This window comes from Physeter macrocephalus, chromosome 7 (genome assembly GCF_002837175.3).
Source record: "Physeter macrocephalus isolate SW-GA chromosome 7, ASM283717v5, whole genome shotgun sequence".
Taxonomy (NCBI): Eukaryota; Metazoa; Chordata; class Mammalia; order Artiodactyla; family Physeteridae; genus Physeter; species Physeter macrocephalus.
The window spans coordinates 7,053,842-7,078,058 of NC_041220.1; the positions used below are offsets into that span (position 1 = coordinate 7,053,842).

Here is a 24,217-nt window from a genome sequence, read left to right on the forward strand (position 1 = left end):
GTTACCATTTTCTTAATTGTTTTGGGTTTGTTCTTGTAGGTCTTTTCCTTCTCTTGTGTTTCCTGCCTAGAGAAGTTCCTTTAGCATTTGTTGTAAAGCTGGTTTGGTGGTGCTGAATTCTCTTAGCTTTTGCTTGTCGGTAAAGGTTTTAATTTCTCCGTCAAATCTGAATGAGATCCTTGCTAGGTAGAGTAATCTTGGTTGTTGGTTTTTCCCTTTCATCACTTTAAATATGTCCTGCCATTCCCTTCTTGCTTGCAGAGTGTCTGCTGAAAGATCAGCTGTTCACCTTATGGGGATTCCCTTGTATATTATTTGTTGGTTTTCCCTTCCTACTTCTAATATTTCTTCTTTGTATTTAATTTTTGATAGTTTGATTAATATGTGTCTTGGCATGTTTCTCCTTGGATTTGTCCTGTGTGGGACTCTCTGCACTTCCTGGACTTGATTAACTATTTCCTTTACCATATTAGAGAAGTTTTCAACTATAATCTCTTCAAATATTTTCTCAGTCCCTTTCTTTTTCTCTTCTTCTTCTGAGACTCCTATAATTCGAATGTTGGTGTGTTTAATGTTGTCCCAGTGGTCTCTAAGACTGTCCTCAATTCTTTTCATTCTTATTGATTCTGTCTGCAGTAGTTATTTCCTCTCTTTTATATTCCAGGTCCCTTATCTATTTTTCTGCCTCAGTTGTTCCGCTATTGATTCCTTCTAGAGAATTTTTAATTTCATTTATTGTGTTGTTCATCATCGTTTATTTGCTCCTTAGTTCTTCTCGGTTCTTGTTAAACGTTTCTTGTATTCTGTCCATTGTATTTCCATGATTTTGGATCATCTTTAGTGTCATTACTCTGAATTCTTTTTCAGGTAGACTGCCTATTTCCTCTTCGTTTATTTGGTCTGGTGGGTTTTTACCTTGCTCCTTCATCTGTTGTGTGTTTCTCTGTCTTCTCATTTTGCTTAACTTACTGTGTTTGGGGTCTCCTTTTCACAGGCTGCAGGTTTGTAGTTCCTGTTGTTTTGGATGTGTGCCCCCAGTGGGTAAGTTTGGTTCAGTGGGTTGTGTAGGCTTCCTGGTGGAGGGGACTAGTGCCTGTGTTCTGGTGGATGAGGCTGGATCTTGTCTTTCTGGTGGGCAGGACTGCGTCCGGTGGTGTGTTTGGGGGTGTCTGTGTCCTTATTATGATTTTAGGCAGCCTCTCTGCCAGTGGGTGGTGTTGTGTTCCTGTCTTGCTGGTTGTTTGGTATAGGGTGTCCAGCACTGTAGCTTGCTGGTCGTTGAGTGGAGCTGGGTCTTAGCATTGAGATGGAGATCTCTGGGAGAGCTTTCACTGTTTGATATTACGTGGAGCCAGGAGGTCTTTGGTGGACCAGTGTCCTGAACTCTGCTCTCCCACCTCAGAGGCACAGGTCTGACACCTGCTGGAGCACCAAGACCCTGTCAGCCACGTGGTTCAGAAGAAACGGGAAAAAGAGAGAGCGAGAGAGAGAGAAGGAAGGAAGGAAGGGGCGTTAAAAACTATACTAAAAAAAAAAAAACGAAAAAGGAGAGACAGAACCCTAGCACACATGGTAATAGCAAAGCTATACAGACAAACTCACACCAGGAAGTATACACATACACACTCACAGAAATAGAAAAAGGAAAAAATATATATATATCATTGCTCCCAAAGTCCACCTCCTCCATTTGGGATGATTCGTTGTCTATTCAGGTATTCCAGAGATGCAGGTGCATCAAGTTGTTTGTGGGGATTTACTCCACTGCTCTTGTCTATTCAGGTATTCCAGAGATGCAGGTACATCAAGTTGATTGTGGGGATTTAATCCACTGCTCCTGAGGCTGCTGGGAGAGATTTCCCTTTCTCTTCTTTGTTCGCACAGCTCCCGGGGTTCAGCTTTGGATTTGGCCCCACCTCTGTGTGTAGGTCGCCTGAGGGCGTCTGTTCTTTGCTCAGACAGGATGGGGTTAAAGGAGCAGCTGATTCGGGGGCTCTGGCTCACTCAGGTCGGGAGAAGGGAGGGGTACGGATGCGGGGCGAGCCTGCAGCGGCAGAGGCCGGCACGACGTTGTACCAGCCTGAGGCGCGCCGTGCATTCTCCCGGGGAAGTTGTTCCTGGATCCCGGGACCCTGGTGGTGGCGGGCTGCACAGGCTCCCGGGAGGGGAGGTGTGGAGAGTGACCTGTGCTCGCACACAGGCTTCTTGGTGGCGGCAGCAGTAGCCTTAGCGTCTCATGCCCGTCTCTGGGGTCCACGCTGTTAGCCGCGGCTCGCGCCCGTCTCTGGATCTCCTTTAGGCAGCGCTCTTTTTTTTTTTTTTTTTTTTTTTTTGCAGTACGCGGGCCTCTCACTGCTGTGGCCTCTCCCGCTGCGGAGCACAGGCTCTGGACGCGCAGGCTCAGCGGCCATGGCTCATGGGCCCGGCCGCTCCGCAGCATGTGGGATCCTCCCGGACCGGGGCACAAACCCGTGTCCCCTGCATCGGCAGGCGGACTCTCAACCACTGCGCCACCAGGGAAGCCCTAGGCAGCGCTCTTAATCCCCTCTCCTCGTGCATCAGGAAACAACGAGGGAAGAAAAAGTCTCTTGTCTCTTCGGCAGCTCCAGACTTCTCCCGGACTCCCTCCTGGCCAGCTGTGGCGCACTAACCCCCTTCAGGCTGTGTTCACGCCGCCAACCCCAGACCTCTCCCAGGGATCCGACCGAAGCCTGAGCCTCAGCTCCCAGCCCCTGCCCGCCCCGGCGGGTGAGCAGACAAGCCTCTCGGCCTGGTGAGTGCTGGGCGGCACCGATCCTCTGTGCGGGAATCTCCCCGCTTTGCCCTCCGCACCCTGTGGCTGCGCTCTCCTCCAAGGCTCCGAAGCTTCCCCCCTCCGCCACCCGCAGTCTCTGCCCACGAAGGGGCTCCTAGTGTGTGGAAACCTTTCTTCCTTCACAGCTCCCTCCCACTGCTGCAGGTCCCGTCCCTATTCTTTTGTCTCTGTTTATTCTTTTTTCTTTTGCCCTACCCAGGTATGTGGGGAGTTTCTTGACTTTTGAGAGGTCTGAGGTCTTCTGCCAGTGCTCAGTGGGTGTTCTGTAGGAGTTGTTCCACGTGTAGATGTATTTCTGATGTATCTGTGGGGAGGAAGGTGATCTCCACGTCTAACTTTTCAGCCATCTTGAAGGTCTGTCTGTCTCTCCTTAACTAGTTTTAATGGTAAATTTTACTGTGAGTAAACATGAATGATATATGTGCAGTTTGTATAAACAAACACTTTGTTTCTTTTTTAAAAAATAATTTAGTATGTTTGTTTTTTTAAAAATTTATTTATTTACTTATTTTTGTCTGCGTTGGGCCTTCATTGCTGCGTGCGGGCTTTCTCTAGTTGTTTCGAGCAGGGGCTACTCTTCGTTGTGGTGTACGGGCTTCTCATTGTGGCTACTCTTGTTTCAGAGCACGGGATCTAGGTGCACGAGCTTCAGTAGTTGTGGCTCGTGGCCTCTGGAGCGCAGGCTCAGCTCAGTAGTTCTGGCACACGGGCTTAGTTCCGTGGCATGTGGGATCTTCCCAGACCAGGGCTCGAACTCATGTCCCCTGCATTGGCATATGGATTCTCATCCACTGCACCACCAGGGAAGCCCTAAACACCTTGTTTCCATTTATCTGATGCAAGGGCAAGTTCATGGTGTTTTTGAAAAATGAATCATAGAAAGTTTGGAGAATGTTCAGTCCAATTTAGTCAACAAATGAGAAAAGTGATCTTCAGAGTGATAATTATTTTATTCAAGATAACTAGCACATGACCAAGGCAGAACGAGACCCTGTCCTTCTGATCACTTGCCCAAGTCGGTGTTTACCACTTGGGCGTTGTTAACTTAATAAGAGCACGTGTAATTACGTTAAAAAGGAATGTTTAAGCAACAGTGCTGAAAAGGAGAATATAATATGGATGGCAGGGAAGTGATTTTTTAAGACATTCTCAGAGCAGATGTTAACGGCCAGCAGGCACGGCCTGGATGTTCTTGGAGGCTCACAGGGGAGTGAGACAAAATCAATTTCTTATTCTAGTCCCTCGCTTCTATGCATTTAAATGGTCCTGCGGCAGCCTTAACATCTATAGTCCCTTTAATAAGAGACAGCATGGGGCTTTGCTGGTGGCGCAGTGGTTAAGAATCCGCTTGACAATGCAGGGGACACGGGTTCGAGCCCTGATCCAGGAAGATCCCACATGCCGTGGAGCAGCTAAACCTGTGCACCAAAACTACTGATCCTGCGCTCTAGAGCCCGCAAGCCGCAACTACTGAGCCCACACACCACAACTACTGAGCCCACGCGCCTAGAGCCCGTGCTCCGCAACAAGAGAAGCCACCGCAATGAGAAGCCCGCGCACCACAACGAAGAGTAGCCCCCGCTCGCCACAACTAGAGAAAGTCTGCGCAGCAACCAAGACCCAAGGCAGCCAAAAATAACTAAACAAATAAATTTATAAAAAAAAAAATATAGCATGAACTTTTGTTTCGTTTTCTTGGTCTGTATTGTTGTGATTTCTTTTCAGCACACAGATAGTACCCTGGAGCATTCCTCTAGAATATGTAAAGGTAAGACGGGAGGAGTAATTGTTCTCCCAAATTAGAGTTGGTAACAGATAATTTAGGGAGTTGAAGTTTCAAGTACCATGTATTTATTTTTGTTTTTGTTTTCATCACAGGGAATAGAGAGGGATCTGGGGCACGACGTTTATTTAATCTAAAAGGACAGCCAAGGGCTTCCCTGGTGGCGCAGTGGTTGAGAATCTGCCTGCTAATGCAGGAGACACGGGTTCGAGCCCTGGTCTGGGAAGATCCCACATGCCGCGGAGCAACTGGGCCCGTGAGCCACAACTACTGAGCCTGCGCGTCTGGAGCCTGTGCTCCGCAGCGAGAGAGGCTGCGATAGTGAGAGGCCCGCGCACCGCGATGAAGAGTGGCCCCCGCTCGCCACAGCTAGAGAAAGCCCTCGCACAGAAACGAAGACCCAACACAGCAAAAATAAATAAATTAATAAACTCCTATCCCCAACATACATAAAAAAAAAATAAATAAAAAATAAAATAAAATAAAAGGACAGCCACTTAAAAACATACAAAGGACTTTTTCCTGGCAGTGTTGTTATTACAGCTCAGAAGATGCTGTTTGTTTTATATTCAGCCTCTACTCTGGTTAAAGAAGGCAATTTGTTCCTCCTCAAAGGTTTTCAAGATGGATTTAAAATATTTTGACTTTTAAGTTATGCAGTTTTTTCCAAAACTTTAAAAGCCAATTCAGGATCAGCTCCCCCTGTTCCAACGCCAAAGGAAGATTAAAATAATAACTCACACAGATGCCCACACTACCCGAAAATGTGCACTTTGGGAAGTTAGGTGTTTGTTAAATACAATTTGAACATAAGTGCAGAGAGTCTTCTACTAAAAAACTTGTACAAAAGTAAGTCACCATGGCTCCCCCTGTTCCAACGCCAAAGGAAGATTAAAATAATAACTCACACAGATGCCCACACTACCCGAAAATGTGCACTTTGGGAAGTTAGGTGTTTGTTAAATACAATTTGAACATAAGTGCAGAGAGTCTTCTACTAAAAAACTTGTACAAAAGTCACCATGGTCCCATTTGAAATTACCCAAGTCAGGAGCTGTCCCTCTGGTCAGTGACTCTGTAGGAATAACCACAGGGACTGCTCCGTGATAAAGATCTTGCTTCCCATTTCAGAAGCTCTGAACACCAAAGAAAGATAAAAGCTATCTATCTATCTATCTATCTCATTTTCACTTGCTTTTAAGAAACTGAAAATAGGGACTTCTTTCCTGGTGGTCCAGTGGTTAAGAATCCATCTTCCAGTGCATGGGATGCGGGCTTAGGTCCCCTGGTCGGGGACCTAAGATCCCACGTGCCGCAGGGTAACTAACTAAGCCCCTGTGGCGCAACTACTGAGCCCACACGCTCTGGAGCTCATGTGCCACAACTAGAGAGAAGCCTGCGTGCCGCAAGAAGAGCCCGCACGCTGCAACGAAAGATCTCGCGTGCTGCAACCAGGACCCGACGCAGCCAAAAATAAATATTTTTCAAAAGCTGAAAATAACTTTTAAAAGAAGTATATGGTAGAAGGCTGACCCTATATACTGTGTGTGTGTATATGTGTTTATAGATAGCTATAGCTATAGATATTAAGAAGCTGACCTTTGATTATCATTCAAGCTTTTCTGTGGGGAAATATGACTGAGGACTCTGAGGGACAGTCCATTGGAGACTGTGGTCTGAAATCCTGCATCTACCCAGAACCGAGAAAGGGAAAAAGTCTTTTGAAGAAAAATTGCAAAAGAAAGAAAAGAAGTGGGAAAACGTGTGTATGAGGCATTCAGTGTCACCGTCGCGCCTCCATTGACTGGGCCCCTTGCCAGGTCCCAGCGCACAGTGCGCGGCGCCCAGGACGTGCCGCTGAGCAGGACAGACGCTGCCCAGCCTGCTTGGAGCTCGGTCTGCTGGTGAGGGGAGACACACAATGAAACAAGTGATTATAACAAGGTGCGTACGTCTCCTGGTAGGGCAGAGCTTCTCAGCCTGACTGCACAACAGAATCACGTGAGGGGTAATGAAATCTAAACCTTTGGGGGTAAAACTCACGCTCTGTAGTGGTATAGACTCCGCACAGGGGATGCGCGAGCAGTCAAGGTAGGGGGGCTACAGGAGCAGGTGTTCTCAACACTTAGAGGGTGTCAGGCACCCACGCATTGCTGGGCTCCACCCGCAGGATCTCTGATTCATAGGTCTGGGGTGGGGAGAGGCCAGGAAACGGCATTTCTAACAAGTGCCTAGGTAATGCTGATGGTGTGGATTTGGGGACCACGTGTTGAGAGCTGCTGAGGTAGTAACAATTATTCTAGCTCAGGGAGCTGAACTGAGCTTCCAAGAGGGAGTGATGTCCAAGGGAAACTGTGAAGGCTGAGTGGGGCTCAGGGAGGTGTGTGATGACCCGCGAGCGTGTGAGTGAGTGTCTGCGGTGGACACGAGAAGCTGGGAGGACAGGTGTCTTGGAGACGGAAAAGCAGAGGAGGGTCTGGAAGCAGATCTGGGAGCTGAACCAGTGTTCGGCGTAATTGGCTTCAGCCAGGTCATGGGGTCAGCGTAGCCCCATTCCAGAGCCCAGGGTGTTATTTTAAGAGACATGAATAAACAGGGATAGAATGTGGTCAGATTTGTGTTTTGTAAATTTGCTGCGAGTCCATTTCTGGATGTGGGTTGAAGGTGGGCAAAACTGGAGAAAGTCTAGCTAAGGAGCCGTTTTCCAGTAAAAGAGATGACCGTTTGCACACGGGGGGTGGCAGCGTGGAGAGGGAGAGAAGTGGACAGATCCCTGAGCTGTGCGGCTCAGACTAAATCAATAGGACTTGGTGACCGACGGAAGGTGGAAGTTGGGGGTAGCGAGGAGTGAAGCCTGGGGTCCATTTGGCTGCTGGGGGTTAGCGATGCCGTTCCCACAGGGGTCAGAGTGGGAAGTGGTGGTAGCTTCGGAGTTTGGACACACTGCGTCCGGGTGCCTGTGAGACCTTTAAATGGAGAGGTCTGGGAGGCAGGTAGATGTGTGGTTGGAGATCATTTGTGTGGGGGGGCGGTTACCAGCATAGAAGTGACAGCTGAAAACATAACGACACCCGGGGGGACTAGAGAGGGAGATAAAGTGAAAGAGGCACGGCTCATGGGTCACGGGTTTCAGGGCTGAGGTTGTGACAGCCATGTCCACTGTGGGATAAACGACTGCGCTTCACTCACCTGTGTCAGAAGTGGGAGTGAGCAAATGAGTTAAGAGAGAGGTTCTGAGCTGCCTGCCTGTGGGTGACAAGAGACTGCAGCCTCCTGTTCTGTCTGGGAGAGGTGCCATCATCTTGTTTCCCTGCCCTGTAGCTGGGCGACAGCAGCCAGCAGGAGCCCTGCAGCCTGGGGCAGCCAGGCCCAGGCAGGGTGGCCACCGAGAGGGCAAGGCTGCGCTGGAACGCTGAATCAGACACCGGGACACATCCAGCCCGGCTTCAGGTCTGCTCTGGATTGTGAGGAAATGCTGCAGTCCTAAGGTCGTAGGCTGGGTGTAGTGAGGTGGGGAAGGTGATGGGGTGCCGGATACACACGATCAGTTGCCATGTTTGTGGCATACTTTCTGTGACCTGGCTCGAGCCAGTTCCCGTAGCCGTAGGCGACACGGGCTTAAAATAAACAAATAAATAAATAAAAAGTTCCTACCCTGAAGGAACTTAGATAGCAGGGATGTGATAGACATTTTAAAATCCAGCATCTCAGGAACAACGCATAATGTAGTGGTAAACAACGTAGTTTGGTATAAACTGTATATAAATGAGTTAGAATTGACACAAAAATACCCGCCACATGTTTTTTCTAGCACTTTCATTCCCGTTCAGAAGAGGACACTGCCTCTGGAGAACCCCCGCCACACACATGCTCCAGCAACATAAAACACATCCCGGGGGGTCCTGGGGTCCCTGTCCTTTTGAGCCCGGTCCTGTTCTGCCCAGAAGCAGCACGAGAAGGGGGGCCCTCCCCCCTGCTTTTGTGAATCCCAACAAAGAGACACGGAAGAAAGAAACCTCTCCTTTAAAAAATTCTTTTCCTCCTCCTTTCTTTCCCTCACTGCCTCTCACCTTGTTCTTTCTTTCACTTTCTTCTTTTCTTGAGGGAGACACAAACTTAGTGTTATCATCTGAACAACTTCTCCTTCCAAATTCACTGCTGGTTTTCTATATAATATATATATTTCCCCCCCAGGGGGAGGCTAGGGGACTATTCCTCACTGTTTCACCTGCTATGATTTAGGCTACAGGCGAAAAGCCAGCAGAACCTGCTGGGAAACAGAACTGGGTACGGAGGTGAAGATAAACAAGACATTTTTGCTCCTGGTTTTTTTTTTGTTTTTGTTTTTTTGCGGTACGCGGGCCTCTCACTGCTGTGACCTCTCCCGTTGCGGGGCACAGGCTCCGGACGCGCAGGCTCAGCGGCCGTGGCTCACGGGCCCGGCCGTTCCGCGGCACGTGGGATCCTCCCGGACCGGGGCGCGAACCCGTGTCCCCTGCATCGGCAGGCGGACGCGCAACCACTGCGCCACCAGGGAAGCCCCTGCCCCTGTTTTGAAGGACCTATCCATTGAAAATGTTAGCACATGCCTCAGTGGTTTTAAGACATCTCTCTTTGCAGACTTGACACCATCCTTCACTATCAAACTTAGCATGGCAAATATTTCAAACTGCAGTGTTAATCTACTCTATCAAATTATAACGTGCTAATTAGTAAGCTGTACCACATCTCTACTAACTGCCATCTTATTTGTGTGTTACAAGAAGCCGTGATTGGGGTGAATTAAATACAATGAAAGACCTTCTATTTTTACCGCTGTTTGCCTTTTCCCATCGGGCAGAACCTGATACTTACCAGCTCCTTGAAAAGCCTAAAGTGGTGCACGGCCTCTGTATATTTCTCCCCCACTAAGGTTTACTTGATAAATCTTATTTCTCAGCGTGGGAACCCTGTATGCTCAGTGCTTTATAGTCCGAGTGGCCATCAATCACATAACTGGAGCGGACTCCGTCGCCGGTACTGGGTGTTGCTCGTGCACCCGACGTGCCCTGGGAAACGTCTTCCCTGCCTGTCTCGGGTGTCGTCCCAGGATCCAGGAGGGAAAGAGAATGGACACGTGCTCTTACCGTTATCATTGCCTTGCTTGATTTCCTCCGCTGTCCGATCAATCAACACGTACAAAGACCAGACCACGCAGGTGATGGCGATGACGTGGAAGGTGACAGAGCAGAATATCTTCCTCCTCTCGCTCCTGGTCATCTGCAGTTTCTCCCACTGCAATTACAAATGAATCACACGCAACTGAATCCCCAAGCCACAAATGTTGCTCCCCATTTATACCCGAGGCATAAATCACGAATCGAGGGAAAACGTGGAAGAGCTGTCATTTTAGATGACACTATAATAGTCACATAAGTCTTTGTGTTTGAAAAGATCTGAAATCATAACCCGTGGAGTTGTAACAACTTAAGCATATACTAAAATGAAAAAAAAAAATTCCTATTCTCCAAATGAATTAAATTAGGTCCTTCCTGGTTTGCTACCCTGTAGTTCCCTTGTCTGTAACACAAAGGGGCCAGTTTTAATATTGTACAATTTTCAGAAATCATTTCCACTCAGGCGTCTGCATATTACTTCTCTGCGGTCCTAGGTTATAAGCAGTAATACATAGTCTCTTCTTGGATTACTACATAACCTGATACAGCGTTGCAGTCTTGAATGTGTCAATTTAACAAGTATTTGAATGGCTGAATGATATCTGTGAGAGAAAGTCAACATCTGTTCACAACTCTTCTCCTAGAAGACGAATTTTATCCTCCCGGCATTTTTTTTTGTTTTTGTTTTTTTGCGGTACGCGGGCCTCTCACTGCTGTGACCTCTCCCGTTGCGGGGCACAGGCTCCGGACGCGCAGGCTCAGCGGCCGTGGCTCACGGGCCCGGCCGTTCCGCGGCACGTGGGATCCTCCCGGACCGGGGCGCGAACCCGTGTCCCCTGCATCGGCAGGCGGACGCGCAACCACTGCGCCACCAGGGAAGCCCCTGCCCCTGTTTTGAAGGACCTATCCATTGAAAATGTTAGCACATGCCTCAGTGGTTTTAAGACATCTCTCTTTGCAGACTTGACACCATCCTTCACTATCAAACTTAGCATGGCAAATATTTCAAACTGCAGTGTTAATCTACTCTATCAAATTATAACGTGCTAATTAGTAAGCTGTACCACATCTCTACTAACTGCCATCTTATTTGTGTGTTACAAGAAGCCGTGATTGGGGTGAATTAAATACAATGAAAGACCTTCTATTTTTACCGCTGTTTGCCTTTTCCCATCGGGCAGAACCTGATACTTACCAGCTCCTTGAAAAGCCTAAAGTGGTGCACGGCCTCTGTATATTTCTCCCCCACTAAGGTTTACTTGATAAATCTTATTTCTCAGCGTGGGAACCCTGTATGCTCAGTGCTTTATAGTCCGAGTGGCCATCAATCACATAACTGGAGCGGACTCCGTCGCCGGTACTGGGTGTTGCTCGTGCACCCGACGTGCCCTGGGAAACGTCTTCCCTGCCTGTCTCGGGTGTCGTCCCAGGATCCAGGAGGGAAAGAGAATGGACACGTGCTCTTACCGTTATCATTGCCTTGCTTGATTTCCTCCGCTGTCCGATCAATCAACACGTACAAAGACCAGACCACGCAGGTGATGGCGATGACGTGGAAGGTGACAGAGCAGAATATCTTCCTCCTCTCGCTCCTGGTCATCTGCAGTTTCTCCCACTGCAATTACAAATGAATCACACGCAACTGAATCCCCAAGCCACAAATGTTGCTCCCCATTTATACCCGAGGCATAAATCACGAATCGAGGGAAAACGTGGAAGAGCTGTCATTTTAGATGACACTATAATAGTCACATAAGTCTTTGTGTTTGAAAAGATCTGAAATCATAACCCGTGGAGTTGTAACAACTTAAGCATATACTAAAATGAAAAAAAAAAATTCCTATTCTCCAAATGAATTAAATTAGGTCCTTCCTGGTTTGCTACCCTGTAGTTCCCTTGTCTGTAACACAAAGGGGCCAGTTTTAATATTGTACAATTTTCAGAAATCATTTCCACTCAGGCGTCTGCATATTACTTCTCTGCGGTCCTAGGTTATAAGCAGTAATACATAGTCTCTTCTTGGATTACTACATAACCTGATACAGCGTTGCAGTCTTGAATGTGTCAATTTAACAAGTATTTGAATGGCTGAATGATATCTGTGAGAGAAAGTCAACATCTGTTCACAACTCTTCTCCTAGAAGACGAATTTTATCCTCCCGGCAAAGGGAGAAAGTCAGCTGCAACCCCTTTCAGAGCAGCCTTGCTTTTCTACTGCCACTACTGTCACAATCAATCACTGTCCCCAAGCCACAGTCCTCAGAAAGTTGGGGGCTGCCCCCTCAGCCTTCGAGAGGGGGAGGGCCACAGTGTTTATAGTAGGAAGTCAAGGATTACACGAGGGAACATCTCCATTATTTACTTTGAAGTAATAGGCTCTCAAATGAAATTTTCGCTACCAAACAAAATTTTAATGCCTTGACAGCAACACTATCACTTGATTACTGTGCTAGGATGTGATCTTTTTTCTTTGCATATTTCTATAGGAAAATCAAACCACTATGATCTTATTAGATCATGGATTATTTCAATAATCCATGATTCTTGACATCCTTTTTTCTTCAAAATTGAAGTATAGTTGATTTACAATATTGTGTTAGTTTCAGGTGTACAGCAAAGTGATTCTGTTTTATATATATGTAAATGCATACACATATTCTTTTTCAGATTCTTTTCCATTATAGATGATTATTACAAGATATTATAGCTCCCTGTGCTATACAGTAGGTCCTTGTTGTTTATCTGTTTTCTATATAGTAGTGTGTATCTGGTAATCCCAAACTCTTAATTTATCCATTCTCCCACCCTATCCCCTTTGGTGACCAAAAGTTTGTTTTCTATTTCTGTGTGTCTATTTCTGTTTTGTAAATAGGTCCATTTGTATCTTTTTTTAGATTCCACATATAAGTGATATCATATTTTATTTGTCTTTGTCTGACTGACTTCACTTAGTATGATAATCAGATTAAGTCCATCCATGTTGCTGCAAACAGCATTATTTCATTCTTTTTTATGGCTGAGTAGTATTCCATTGTGTGTGTGTGTGTGTGTGTGTGTGTGTGTGTGTGTGTGTATGATATATATATCACATCTTCTTTACCCACTCCTCTGTCGATGGACATTTAGGTTGCTTCCATATCTCGGCTAGTAGGCGAATAGTGCTGCTATGATTCGTCACATTCTTTACCTGTCATGCTCTTGCTAAAGCAGAATCCTTAGAGCTTCAGAAGACACACTCCTTTCCCATCCCACCCCACCATCATGCTCCATGAAGCCCTGGCTCTGCCACCAGCTCTGAGACATGGGTGAAGCCTTCGGTCTTTCCGGGCCCAGGTGCCTCATCTTCCTCAGAGTCAGAGGTGTGACAGAGAGGTGTGGTGGAGAACATACTCCTCTCCTCTTCCTGCATTAACAGACTAAGCCTCTGAGGGTTAGCACTGTGCCAGCTGAAGCTGCTCTCCCCCCTTCCTGGCAGAGGTGACAAGGACTGTTTCCTACCGGTGAGATGTGAGTGGCTGTCTCCCGGGATGCTGAGTTTTTGTCTTCCTGACACAGGAATTGCCCCTTCCTCCTTCATTTTCTCTTCTTTGCTATTAATTAGGAATTCCTAATTAATGGTAAAAGTCCTAACAGTCACCTTGCAACCTTGAGGGAAAGTCTTGAGAATCGGCGAGACCTCAGCCGATCGGCCACAGCTCACTTGCAGCTACCAGTCATATGCGCGGGAAAGAAAGCCCTGTCTGACTGAGCCATGATTTCTCAGGACTCTGTTCCTGGCTGTCCAATGCCATTCCTGATAGGATGAAATAGAAACCTCCTAACTTCCCTTCCGGTCTGAATGGGAAGGTCCTATCATTTCATTTGTAAGAGAGCACAGTGCTTCAAGTCTGATCATGACCCTCTAGAAAGCTTCTTAAACATTTTAGAGAAATACATGCTTTATTTACCAACACTATCCGTTCCTCTCTTACTGGCCGGTTTAGTCATCACAGAGTTTTCCTTACAGAGTCTGTTAGAGCCAACTAACCATTCGTACCTCATCTTGGACTTTCTTTTCCAACAAACTATATTTTATATATTATTCTAAGTAAATAATGGAAAAATCTTAGTAATGAAGCTACGGGGAAACCAGATGCTTCAATCTACAAACTATTTTTAGTTCATCAGTATTGAGAAGATTTCAGGATGTGCATCTTGGCTTTTATGAAAACTTCACATCATAGGTGTGAAAGACTGACTGTTAAAATTTCATTTTGTTATTGATTTATTATGATGCTAACCTGAATAATCTGTGTGATTATAGAACAGAACATTATTGTTTGGCAATAGCGTTTTGTGATTTAATAACTATTTCTTGGATTTTCTCAGCATCCAGTATAATTAGATAAAAAGTGCAGGATGGGGGCTTCCCTGGTGGCGCGGGGGCTGAGAGTCCGCCTGCCGATGCGGGGGACGCGGGTTCGCGCCCCGGTCCGGGAAGATCCCACGTGCCGCGGAGCGGCCGGGCCCGTGAGCCGTGGCCGCTGAGCCCGCGCGTCCGGAGCCTGTGCTCCGCAACGGGAGAGGCCACAGCGGTGAGAGGCCCGCGTACGACAAAAAAAAAAAAGTGCTGGACGGTGCAGAAGGGCAGTTTTACATGTTCAAATTTCCTAAACGTTCCAAGCATATGGAGATGCCTTCATACTAAAATATTCATACCACATCAACCCTCACTTGTAAGTCTGGCTTTGGGAAAAACGCTTAAAAAGTGAATCTTCTTCAATCTAAGGAGCATTTTGATGAAGTGGCTGAAACACATTCTCCAAAAGTAATGAGCCTCAAATAGAAAAATATCAGCGGGGCTGACAGGGATGAACCAAACTCCTTTTAGTTCCAGACAACAGAAGCTCTGAAGCTGTCACCTCCTAATCTCAGCAGCGTTTTACGAAGTGGCGTGTAAAAGGACCAGCAAACGTTGCTACTTTCCTTTCTAACTCCTCGCAGGGACCGCTCAGGAATTCACCAGACAGCACACGAGTAAACGCGGTACCACGGCGCCCTCCACCGGACGATCATATCACTGCACACGACACCCAGCACCAGGCGTCCACTGAAACGTCAGCAACTTCATAAAATGTTCGTCCCCATTTTTGTACTTTCAGGTTTATATACAAAGTTTGAATAAGTTTTGCAAGCCCCACAGTGAGAAGTGGGTCGAGAAGGCAAAGACAGACATCTTATTTTAACAAAGTTGTCACGAAAGGGCAAATACTAACTTATTATTTGGGATGCTAAAATTCAACACCATCCGTTCGCAAAAGATTTTGTGATAGCACAGCGCTAATCTGCACAAATGCACATGGCATCGGGCTTCCCTGCCCCGTTTTATAAAGTAATGTGTGCTTATGCCCACAGACCACGTGTCCGTTGTGAAACCCCCCCCCCCCCACCTGTGGAGCATTAAGGGGAGCCTCCTGGGTGCAAGCGGACACGTCTCTGCAGGGCGTCTCAGAGGAGCTGGTGGAAGTGACCAGAGGCAGCAGGGCGGGAGGGGAGGCCGCACAGTCGCTCGAGCGCCTGGGCCTCTTTCCTCGCCAGCCCTTGCCCTCCTCGGCCTGCTCGTTCCCTTCACCTGCAACACCAGCTTCACAATCGCAGCGCCCGGGGGGCCTCTCTTCCCTTTACTGGATCCCTGGGTCTCTGGCACCTGTTTTACCGCCCTTCGCCTTTGATCCCTTATCCAGGCCCCTCAACGAGAGAGAGAATTGAACAGAACTCCGTTATTCAACTTAGAAATATACAATTAGATGGTTCTGAAAAGACTTCCAAATTGGAGCCAAAATTGACGCAGATACTGTTTCTGTGAAATTCTCCACTTGCGCTAGCGAGATGAAACCGAGCAAGTTTTCTCATTTAAATCACTTGTATTTGCCTTCCGTCCTAAAATATAAATTCAAAAGCACTGCCTAATGAGGATGCTTTTTTAATGTATTTTTTGTTGAAGTATAGTTGAATTACAGCATCGTGTTCGTTACTGTGGTACAGCAAAGTGACTCAGTTCTACATATATACACATTCTTTTTTAAATATTCTTTTCTATTACGGTTTATCACAGAATATCGAACGTGGTTCTCTGTGCTCTACAGTGGGACCTTGTTGTTTATCTACGGGGCAGAGGTTCTTAAAGGGCTTCCCTGGGAGCAAATCAGCATCAACGTGGGCCTTGCCAGTGTGACATTAAGGAAAGGAGGAGGCCGTCTGGCTCACGCGGCTCAGTGCCCGGGCGCCCACATGAACAAACCAAAATCTAAGCCTCCAGACGGCTCACAGTGGACACCGGTCAGAAAGTGTACCCGATGCGAGCTGGTCCCTCAACACAATTACAAATAACCAGGTACACAGATCGCCTGGTTTTCTTGCTGAGAGTCAAAGCCTCAAATGTGACATCCATAAATGCTCCGTGGGTCTACCGCCATCTCCTGGAAAAACCCTCCCCGCCCCCCACCCCCGCCAGAGTGCTCCGTTCCCTTTTGGCCCGCCAGTAATTGCTACTTAGCGTCGTTCATGCATGGCCCCACGTGGAGGGGTAGTATACATTTCTGATTGAACGCAGCCCCTCTGTTTCCCTTGGTGACAGGACAAGAGGAAATGGCCTCACGCTGCAGCAGGGGCTGGGACCCACATCCAAAGAACTCGCAAGCGGGAACAGTGAGCGTGGGCCATGTGCAGTGAACCTGTGAGGTCTCCCGCTGAAACGTAACTATGGGACGCACAGCTCTGATTGCAGGACATCTGGAGCCCATGTTGATCTGGACTTGGGGGAAGTAGTCATCGACAGGCAGGGCAGGAAAGATAACACTGCAAGCAAGTGGCGGTCTTACTGAAAAGTGGTTTACAGATGTTCCCACAAAGAAGAGGAATACTTGGTCGGGAACATGGAATCAATGGCTTCATTGGCTACCACGCTTGGCATCCAGAGCTACTGAGTGATGGGTGTTACCTGGACATGGAGGGAATAATAATACAGGTTCTTCGGCTCTGGGAGTCCTTATAAGTAGAAGTCGTTTTCAGCCTTGGCTGTCTAACAGAAGCCTCCGGGCCGGTAAGGTCCCGGCACACACGCCAGACCTCGCTGACTCCATCACCGAGAGCACACTCGGTCCGTGGCCCAAGCACGTCTGCTGAAAATGAGGGCTCTGCCACTACGTGCTGTGTGCCCTGGGCTGGGTTACTTTAATCCTCTGTCCTTCCATTTCCTTACCTGTAAAATGGTGATAAGAATAGTATCTACAGCAGCCACTATGGAGAAAAGTGTGAAGTTTCCTCAAAAAACTAAAAATAGGGCTGCCATATGATCCAGCAATCCCACTCCTGGGAATATAGCTGGAGAAAATGCTAATTCGAAAAGACACATGCACCCCAGTGTTCACCGCAGCACTATTTATAATAGCCAAGCCATGGAAGCAACCTAAGTGTCCACTGACAGACGAATGGATAAAGAAGATGTGGTCCATATATACAATGGAATTAGCCATAAAAAAGAATGAAATAATGCCATTTGCAGCAACATGGATGGACCTAGAGATGATCATACTAAGTGAAGCAAGCCAGCAAGAAAAAGACAAATATCATATGATATATGATTATATGTGGAGTCTAAAAAGTGATACAAATGAACTTATTCATAACACAGAAACTGACTCACAGTCACAGAAAACAATTACGGTTACCATATTTTATCTATGAAATCGATAAACAACAAGGTCCTACTGTACAGCACAGGGGACAGTATTCAATATCCTGTAATAAACCAGCATGGAAAAGAATGTGCAAAAGGATACGTATGTATATGTGTAACTGAATCACTCTGCGGTACACCAGAAACCAGCGCAACATTGTAAATCAACTCTGCTCTACTCCAGTTAAAAGAAGAATAGTACGTAGAGTACAGGGTCAAGTTTAAGTGAGTTAATGCACATAGCGAGAAGGGTATCAGGCACCCGGAAAGAATTCAACACACGGTTATCATAACTTGGACCTCGCAGCACCACAGCACCTCAGCCAGTTAGGCTCTGGTTGCTTTTACCTTCACGTTGATACCATCACTGGAGGATGAGGGAGGAATGAATTGGGATTTGGTCACTGTGCAGAATTAAGGCAGTCACAGCGCCCCACCCCCATCTGTTTTCCAAGTACAAATAGATTTTTCTGAATATTGACTCTCATAGCAGAGAAATACAGTTCGTTTTTGTTAACTGTTTATACGAAGAAGGGCAACTGGGTGAATTACTGTGCATATCCTAGGTGGACTGTCTTGTTGAAAGACTGCACAACAGTACACTCCTTATTGTTAGGACTGGAGACTGTATCACAGGTTGCGCTGTGTGTCCCGGTAACTTCTCATTCTTTTTGTCTGGAAATTCAAATCAAAATGTTATGTTAAAGCCGCCTAAAGAAATACTGTTTTCGGTGACAGTTTTCACAGAAGGTTAAAGGGACTCAAACATTCCACATAAACTGCAGCACTGATGCGAGCGTGTGGTTTTAACTGTGTCTTCCCCGAGTAACGTAATCCACGAGAGGCAGCCTGGTCGGAAACATGCCCCAGGGCTGCTGTTCTGTCTCCCCGATCGTAAAACCCAGGCAGCTACCTGAGAGTGGATAAGTAAAGAAATGGCTCTTTTTCCTCAAAGGTAATTCACTTGGATTTCTATACATAATGACTCTTACTGTTTGCTTTTCAAAAACATGGTTTGAGGCCAGCTGACACAACAGGGCTTTACCCAGAGATCTCCCATCATTTTCCAAGATTCACAGTGGTACCTGGAACGGTTCCACTGAGTAGAAAGGTAGGGGGTGTTATAGTAAGGCCAATTCCACTCGTAACAAAAATCCGAGCATTACTGAAATATTATTTTAAAACCTGAGGAAAACGTGCACCGATTTAAAACAATAGCGGTCGAAATATATTATACCGATATGCTTGTCCCATTCATTTGCACTGGGGTAATAAGTTACTAAGCACTGGAGCCAGCCCAGTGCTGGTGCAGACAGGTGTCAGCTACCTGGTAAGAAGCTGCCCAAATGCAAAGACACCAGTAGAATCGGAGGCCAAGGGAACAGAAGATGCCGCAAAGAGCCCGGGGAACAGGGGGTCCGAGGTGGCGGGAGGGGAGGGGATCACGTTGGGGCATTCAGGTGGAAAAGGCCGGAAGCCCTCTGCTGAGAGAGGCCCTGGGTGAAGTGACGGGATGCAGACTCTGGGGTCTGGCACCGTGGATTAGAGCCTGGGCCAGGGAACCTCCCCTGTCTGACTTGGGGCCAGGAAACTACCCCCTAAGCCCCCGTTTCCTGGTTGGTACAACTTGGACGTGAAACTATCCCTTGGAAAGGGTTGTGGTTAGAATTATATGAGAATAATATCCATACACAGTTAGCACTTCGCAAGCCGTCAGGTAAATCAGGGGTCTTTAGCTGGTTTATGAAACAAAGTTTCACGCAGTTCACAGATGTTTAATTAGGCCCATAGTGGGCTTTATAAAATTATAATTATTCTTGCATTCCTGGAAACGTAACAGACTCAGCTTGCTTTAGTCCCCACCAGTCTCTGGTGTACACCCTGCCCACCCACTCCTCTGTGTCACCTGCTTGGCGCCTGTGGGCAACTGAATTTGTGACTCTGGAAGTGGTGGCGTCAGTAAGCAAGGTTCTCCAGTGAGATGCAAGCCACAGTGTGCAAAACACATCCGGAGCTTTCCGGATCTTGAAAAGAGCTGTCGAGCGTAGAAGCCAACACGAGAGGTGTCAGAAGGGCCGGTAGGTTCTAAAGAGGCGCCCAGAAGGGAGCGGTCAGGAAGATCCAAGTTATCGTGTTGATGTGCTGGAAGGAGTGTACTAGGAAACTGGTGTGTGAGGGAGAATAGTAATCGTACAGGTATACATGGCCTAAAAATACTGTGGCCCGTAAATCCAAGGTTTCCAAAACACTTTCATAAAACAGATTAGCTATATTCAGCCAACTTGATCAGGATTAAATTTTTCTCTCTATAATATGTATGTATATTACACATTAAATGTATATCTAAATATATATGAATCTCATGTTCCTTGAAGCAATTTTTCTTATGAGCCTTTTCCTGATTTCCCATTGTTTCAAGGAGTTCATGAGAGATGGAATTTCCTAAAAGTTCTGAGCAAGGCATTTGTAATACAGACAAACAGTTTGCTGAGTGAGATCATCCACTAGAGGGTGCAAAAATATCACAGATGAAGGGATTATAGCGGAAAATAAAGAAACGGACACAGGCTTATTTTATAGGTCTCTCTAGAGGGGAGATGTACAGTGTGGTTCTGGGGAGCATGTGCATTGGAATTGCTATGGTAATAGTTAAAAGGCGATTTCCTAGGCTCTGTCCAGATCCATATCTGGGGGTAGAACCTAGGTATCTGCATTCTTAATAAGCACTCCAGGTGATTTTTATGTGTGCTGAAGTCCGAGACTAACTTCCCTGAGGGGAAAAAAAAACCCAGAGAAATATTTTAAAGAGGAGCTGTAATTTCTAATACTTTCTCACAAGAGTGAAAATATTCCACCCACCCCATATCTGGGTTGACTAACATGTTGTCATGTAAGAACACAAACTACTTAAAGAGTTAACAGATGCATTTAAACAAAGTTACGTTAAATATATGTAACCAAACTTGGTTGTCCGTTTTCCCTCAAAGGTTACGGTGAAAATATCATATGGCACATTCTGGAAGCACTAAGACTGTCTTACTGCTTCAGGCATGTTGAACCAGTAGGGAAATCTAGGGTGCTGAGTCCAGGAGATACTTAATTATAGGCTGAGACTTCAGAAAGAAAACAGGAAGAAAGTTGGGCTACATCTCATCAGATGGCACGTCACCTCTTCCCCACAGAGTCAAGCCCTCGCCTGGGACTCTGGGACTCGCCCTGCTGTCCACAGTGCTCTCCGCGGAAGACTGTTTCTCTTTAGTGAGTATCCACGGTGCACATGGGGTCTTCACAGGCCAGGTACCAACTTGTGCCTAAATGATCACAGCCTTGCACTTGAGGAGAAATTGCCTGTGTGCTAAGTAGAACCAGAGACTGGGAAATTAGAAGACTTTAAACAGACCCAGTTTTGAATTTGGAATTAACAGACACACTACTATATATAAAATAAACAACAAGGACCTATTGTATAACATAGGGACTATATTCAATACCTTGTAATAACCTATAATGGAAAAGAATCTGTAAAAAGAACATAAATATATATATATATACCTGAATCACTTTGCCGTACACCTGAAACATTGTAAATCAACTCTACTTCAATAAAAAATATATATGTTTGAAAAAAGACACATTTTACCTCCTCATTTTCTAGATGAAGAAACTGAGGCCAAGAACACTGAATTGATTTACCCAGGGTAATACAGTAAGTTGTTAGATTTTTGTTTTTCCTAGCTTTGTTGCGTAGTAGATTTTTATCATTCAGAAGCTAATTGTTGAAGCATCACAAGGTATCGGATATTTATTCTAGGTGTCAGGGAGCAAGGCAGCCAAGACTCCTTCTTTTATGAAGTTTACGTTGGTGTCATAATTGTGGATTTTTTGGTATTTGTTGGAACAGGGGACTGTATAATTGTCCATCAATCAGATATAATGGGCTTTTGTTTCATAAGCACTTCTATCCCTTTCCCAGCTGTCTTTTATTGTGTGTGTGTGTGTGTGTGTGTGTGTGTGTGTGTGTGTGTGTGTGTGTTCTGTACTTATCTTTCTAAAATATTCCTTTGGGTGGCAACAAAGAAAAAGAGAAGTTTCTCCCCGGAATCGCTATGGCGCAGTAGTGCCAGCCTGATTCTCACGACAGCTCACGGTCAATGCTTATTTTCACGTCTGAACGTTGTATATAATGTAATTGGGTTGAGTTTTTTTGTTGTCTTTGTTACTGTTGTTTTTTACTCTCAGAGTATTTTAGTCAGGTAAAAATTTGAAATAAATCAGATAAATAAATATATGGTCTCCTCAGCTTGAATGGCAGCTAATGAAGGTTTAATCTCTCTCAATACTGATCCACATTTTGCAGATAATAATACAAATAAAACAAATAGTGTTTTAGGTAATATATTTTCAAATCAGTTTCATCAGTACTTTGACATCAAGCATAATTAATTGGCTCAATATATTACCTTTGAACTTGTTTTTGGCATTTTATCGACTCACCTTTTGATAAGAATTTTGTCCTAAAACTGAAGGCTTTTTATTAAAGAGTTCTCCAGACTTTTCAGGGGTACCGGCACACCTCAGAGGTGTTGTGGGTTCAGTTCCAGACTGTCACAATACAGTGAATATCACAATACAGCGAGTCACACCAGTTTTCTTGTTTCCCAGTGCATATCAAAGGAATGTTTACACTATACTGTAGTCTATTAAGTGCGCAATAGCATTATGTCTAAAAAACAGTGTACCTACTTTAATTAAAAAGTACTTTATTCCTAAAAAATGTTAACCATCATCTGAGCCTTCAGTGAGTTTTAATCTTTCTGCAATAGTAACATCAAAGATCACTGATCACAGATCACCACAGAAATATAATAATAATGAAAACGTGTGAACTATTTCGAGAATTTCCAAAATGTGACTCAGAGATAGGAAGTGAGCAAATGCTTCTGGAAAAGTGTTGCCAGTAGACTCGATGCAGGGTCGTCACAATCCCTCAATGTGTAAAAAATGCGGTATCTGTGAAGCGCGGTTAAGTGAAGCACAGTAAAATGGTTTGCCTGTATATAAATCCCCTAAAGTGTATGTAAAATGCTGTGTGTACTTCCTTTTTCTGGGGAGAAGTCTGTAATTTGCATTGGATTCTCGAAGAGGTCTGAGACATTTTCCGGATTAAAAGCCCTTGCTTTAAACTGCTCTCCCTTGAATTGGTTTAATAGTACTGGGTACATCCACTTCTTACAAAATAAGGAAGCCCTGGACCGGGGAAGGATGAGAGGTACATAGAATCTCTACAGGCTGGAAATGAAACTTGTGGTCTGGGGACTTGACAAGTTTGGGAAATGAAGAATAACTGCAACCACAACTGACCAGATTTCCTCATTTGCAGAACTAGAGTGGGTTCCAATCCCAAATGCTGCTTCTCAGCCTCCTGGGTGGTGGGAGAGAATGCATGAGGCTTGCTCGTGTTGTCATGGAGATGCTCATAGAAGAGCATCTTTACAAGAAAAGCAACTGTTCCCATCCTACCAGCCCCACATCTAGTTTTCCTCCATTTTATGAAGAAGTTGCTTTGACCAGGGAAAGCTTTTGGGTGGCTAAGCATCTCCTTTCAGTTCCGAGGACACCAGAATGGTGCGTTCAGGTCCTTGCCAAGGCGTCTGTTTCCTGAAATGATCCCTTAGGTCTGACTGCTGTGTGTGTGGAACTTCTTGGGACACACGTGAAAACCGTTCACATTCTAGAACAGATTCCGCTTTCCTTCCTGGAGCTTAAGAGTGAGAAGTGAATATGAAAGAAGCTCTTATTCAAAAGTTCTAATTAAATAGTCTGTCATTTTCCCCCCCTGTCTTTACGGAAATCAAATAAAAATGGGTTGGCCCTGCTTCTTTCTCTGTGTCATTCATTCCCAGTTATTAAATATTTGAAAATAAACACCTTTCTGGGCAGCAGATTCACTGTCAATCTCTCTAGCACCACTGAATCCCTGCAAAAGGACACAAGTGAAATGGTAAGACAATCTAACATAACTCCAGTAATGTGTTCTTATAAAAACAATGAGGTGAAGTTCAGTTATCCCCATTGAAAATGAAGAAGGAAGGCTTAATAGTCCCATTTAAATATCCCCTTTGTACCAAAGATCATAAAAGCCTTTTGATGCTTGAGCTGAGTATGACACAGGGAAAGAGGACGAGGTGACCTTGGGGTTAGGGGACAGTTTAGAGTGGTGTGGGGCAGATTGCTCTGAGGAAGCTGCAAAGAAAGACTCAGAGTGTGAGTGTGAGGGAGGGAGACTGGACGGGACCAGGTGATGAAGAGTCTTGAGTACCAGCCCAAAGCGTGGGACTCTGCGGCAGGGGATTGACGCAGATGCATTAACACGCGGGGAGAAGTAGAAAATGTTCTTCCCGGATTTCCTTCATGGAATTTGCTTGAATGAGATTTCTTCGCGACTAGTTGGAGTGAAAAGCGAGACACACGGGAAGTGAGCCTGGGCTGCTCTCTTTTTTTGTGTGTGTTAGTTTCTGCAGTATAACAAAGTGAATCAGCTATACATACACATATATCCCCATATCTCCTCCCTGTTGCGTCTCCCTCCCACCCTCCCTACCCCACCCCTCTAGGTGGTCACAAAGCACCGAGCTGATCTCCCTGTGCTCTGCGGCTGCTTCCCACGAGCTATCTATTTTACATTTGGTAGTGTGTATATGTCCATGCCACTCTCTCACTTCGTCCCAGCTGACCCTTCCCCCTCC

At 45.9% G+C, this 24,217-nt stretch overlaps 1 protein-coding gene and 1 long non-coding RNA gene across 2 annotated transcripts in view; one reads left to right on the forward strand and one right to left on the reverse strand.

The window, feature by feature from the left end:
- The window catches only part of LOC112065677 (uncharacterized), a 14,993-nt gene extending 9,579 nt beyond the window's left edge, over positions 1-5,414 (forward strand). Inside the window, exon 5 of the long non-coding RNA XR_003680447.2 lies at positions 2,604-5,414. This is a non-coding gene — a long non-coding RNA (uncharacterized lncRNA). The remainder of the gene's footprint in view (positions 1-2,603) is intronic.
- The window catches only part of MARCHF1 (membrane associated ring-CH-type finger 1), a 544,235-nt gene that overhangs the window by 6,012 nt on the left and 514,006 nt on the right, over positions 1-24,217 (reverse strand). Inside the window, exon 7 of the mRNA XM_055085795.1 lies at positions 11,222-11,369. Coding sequence (XP_054941770.1) covers positions 11,222-11,369 — 148 coding nt within the window. The remainder of the gene's footprint in view (positions 1-11,221; positions 11,370-24,217) is intronic.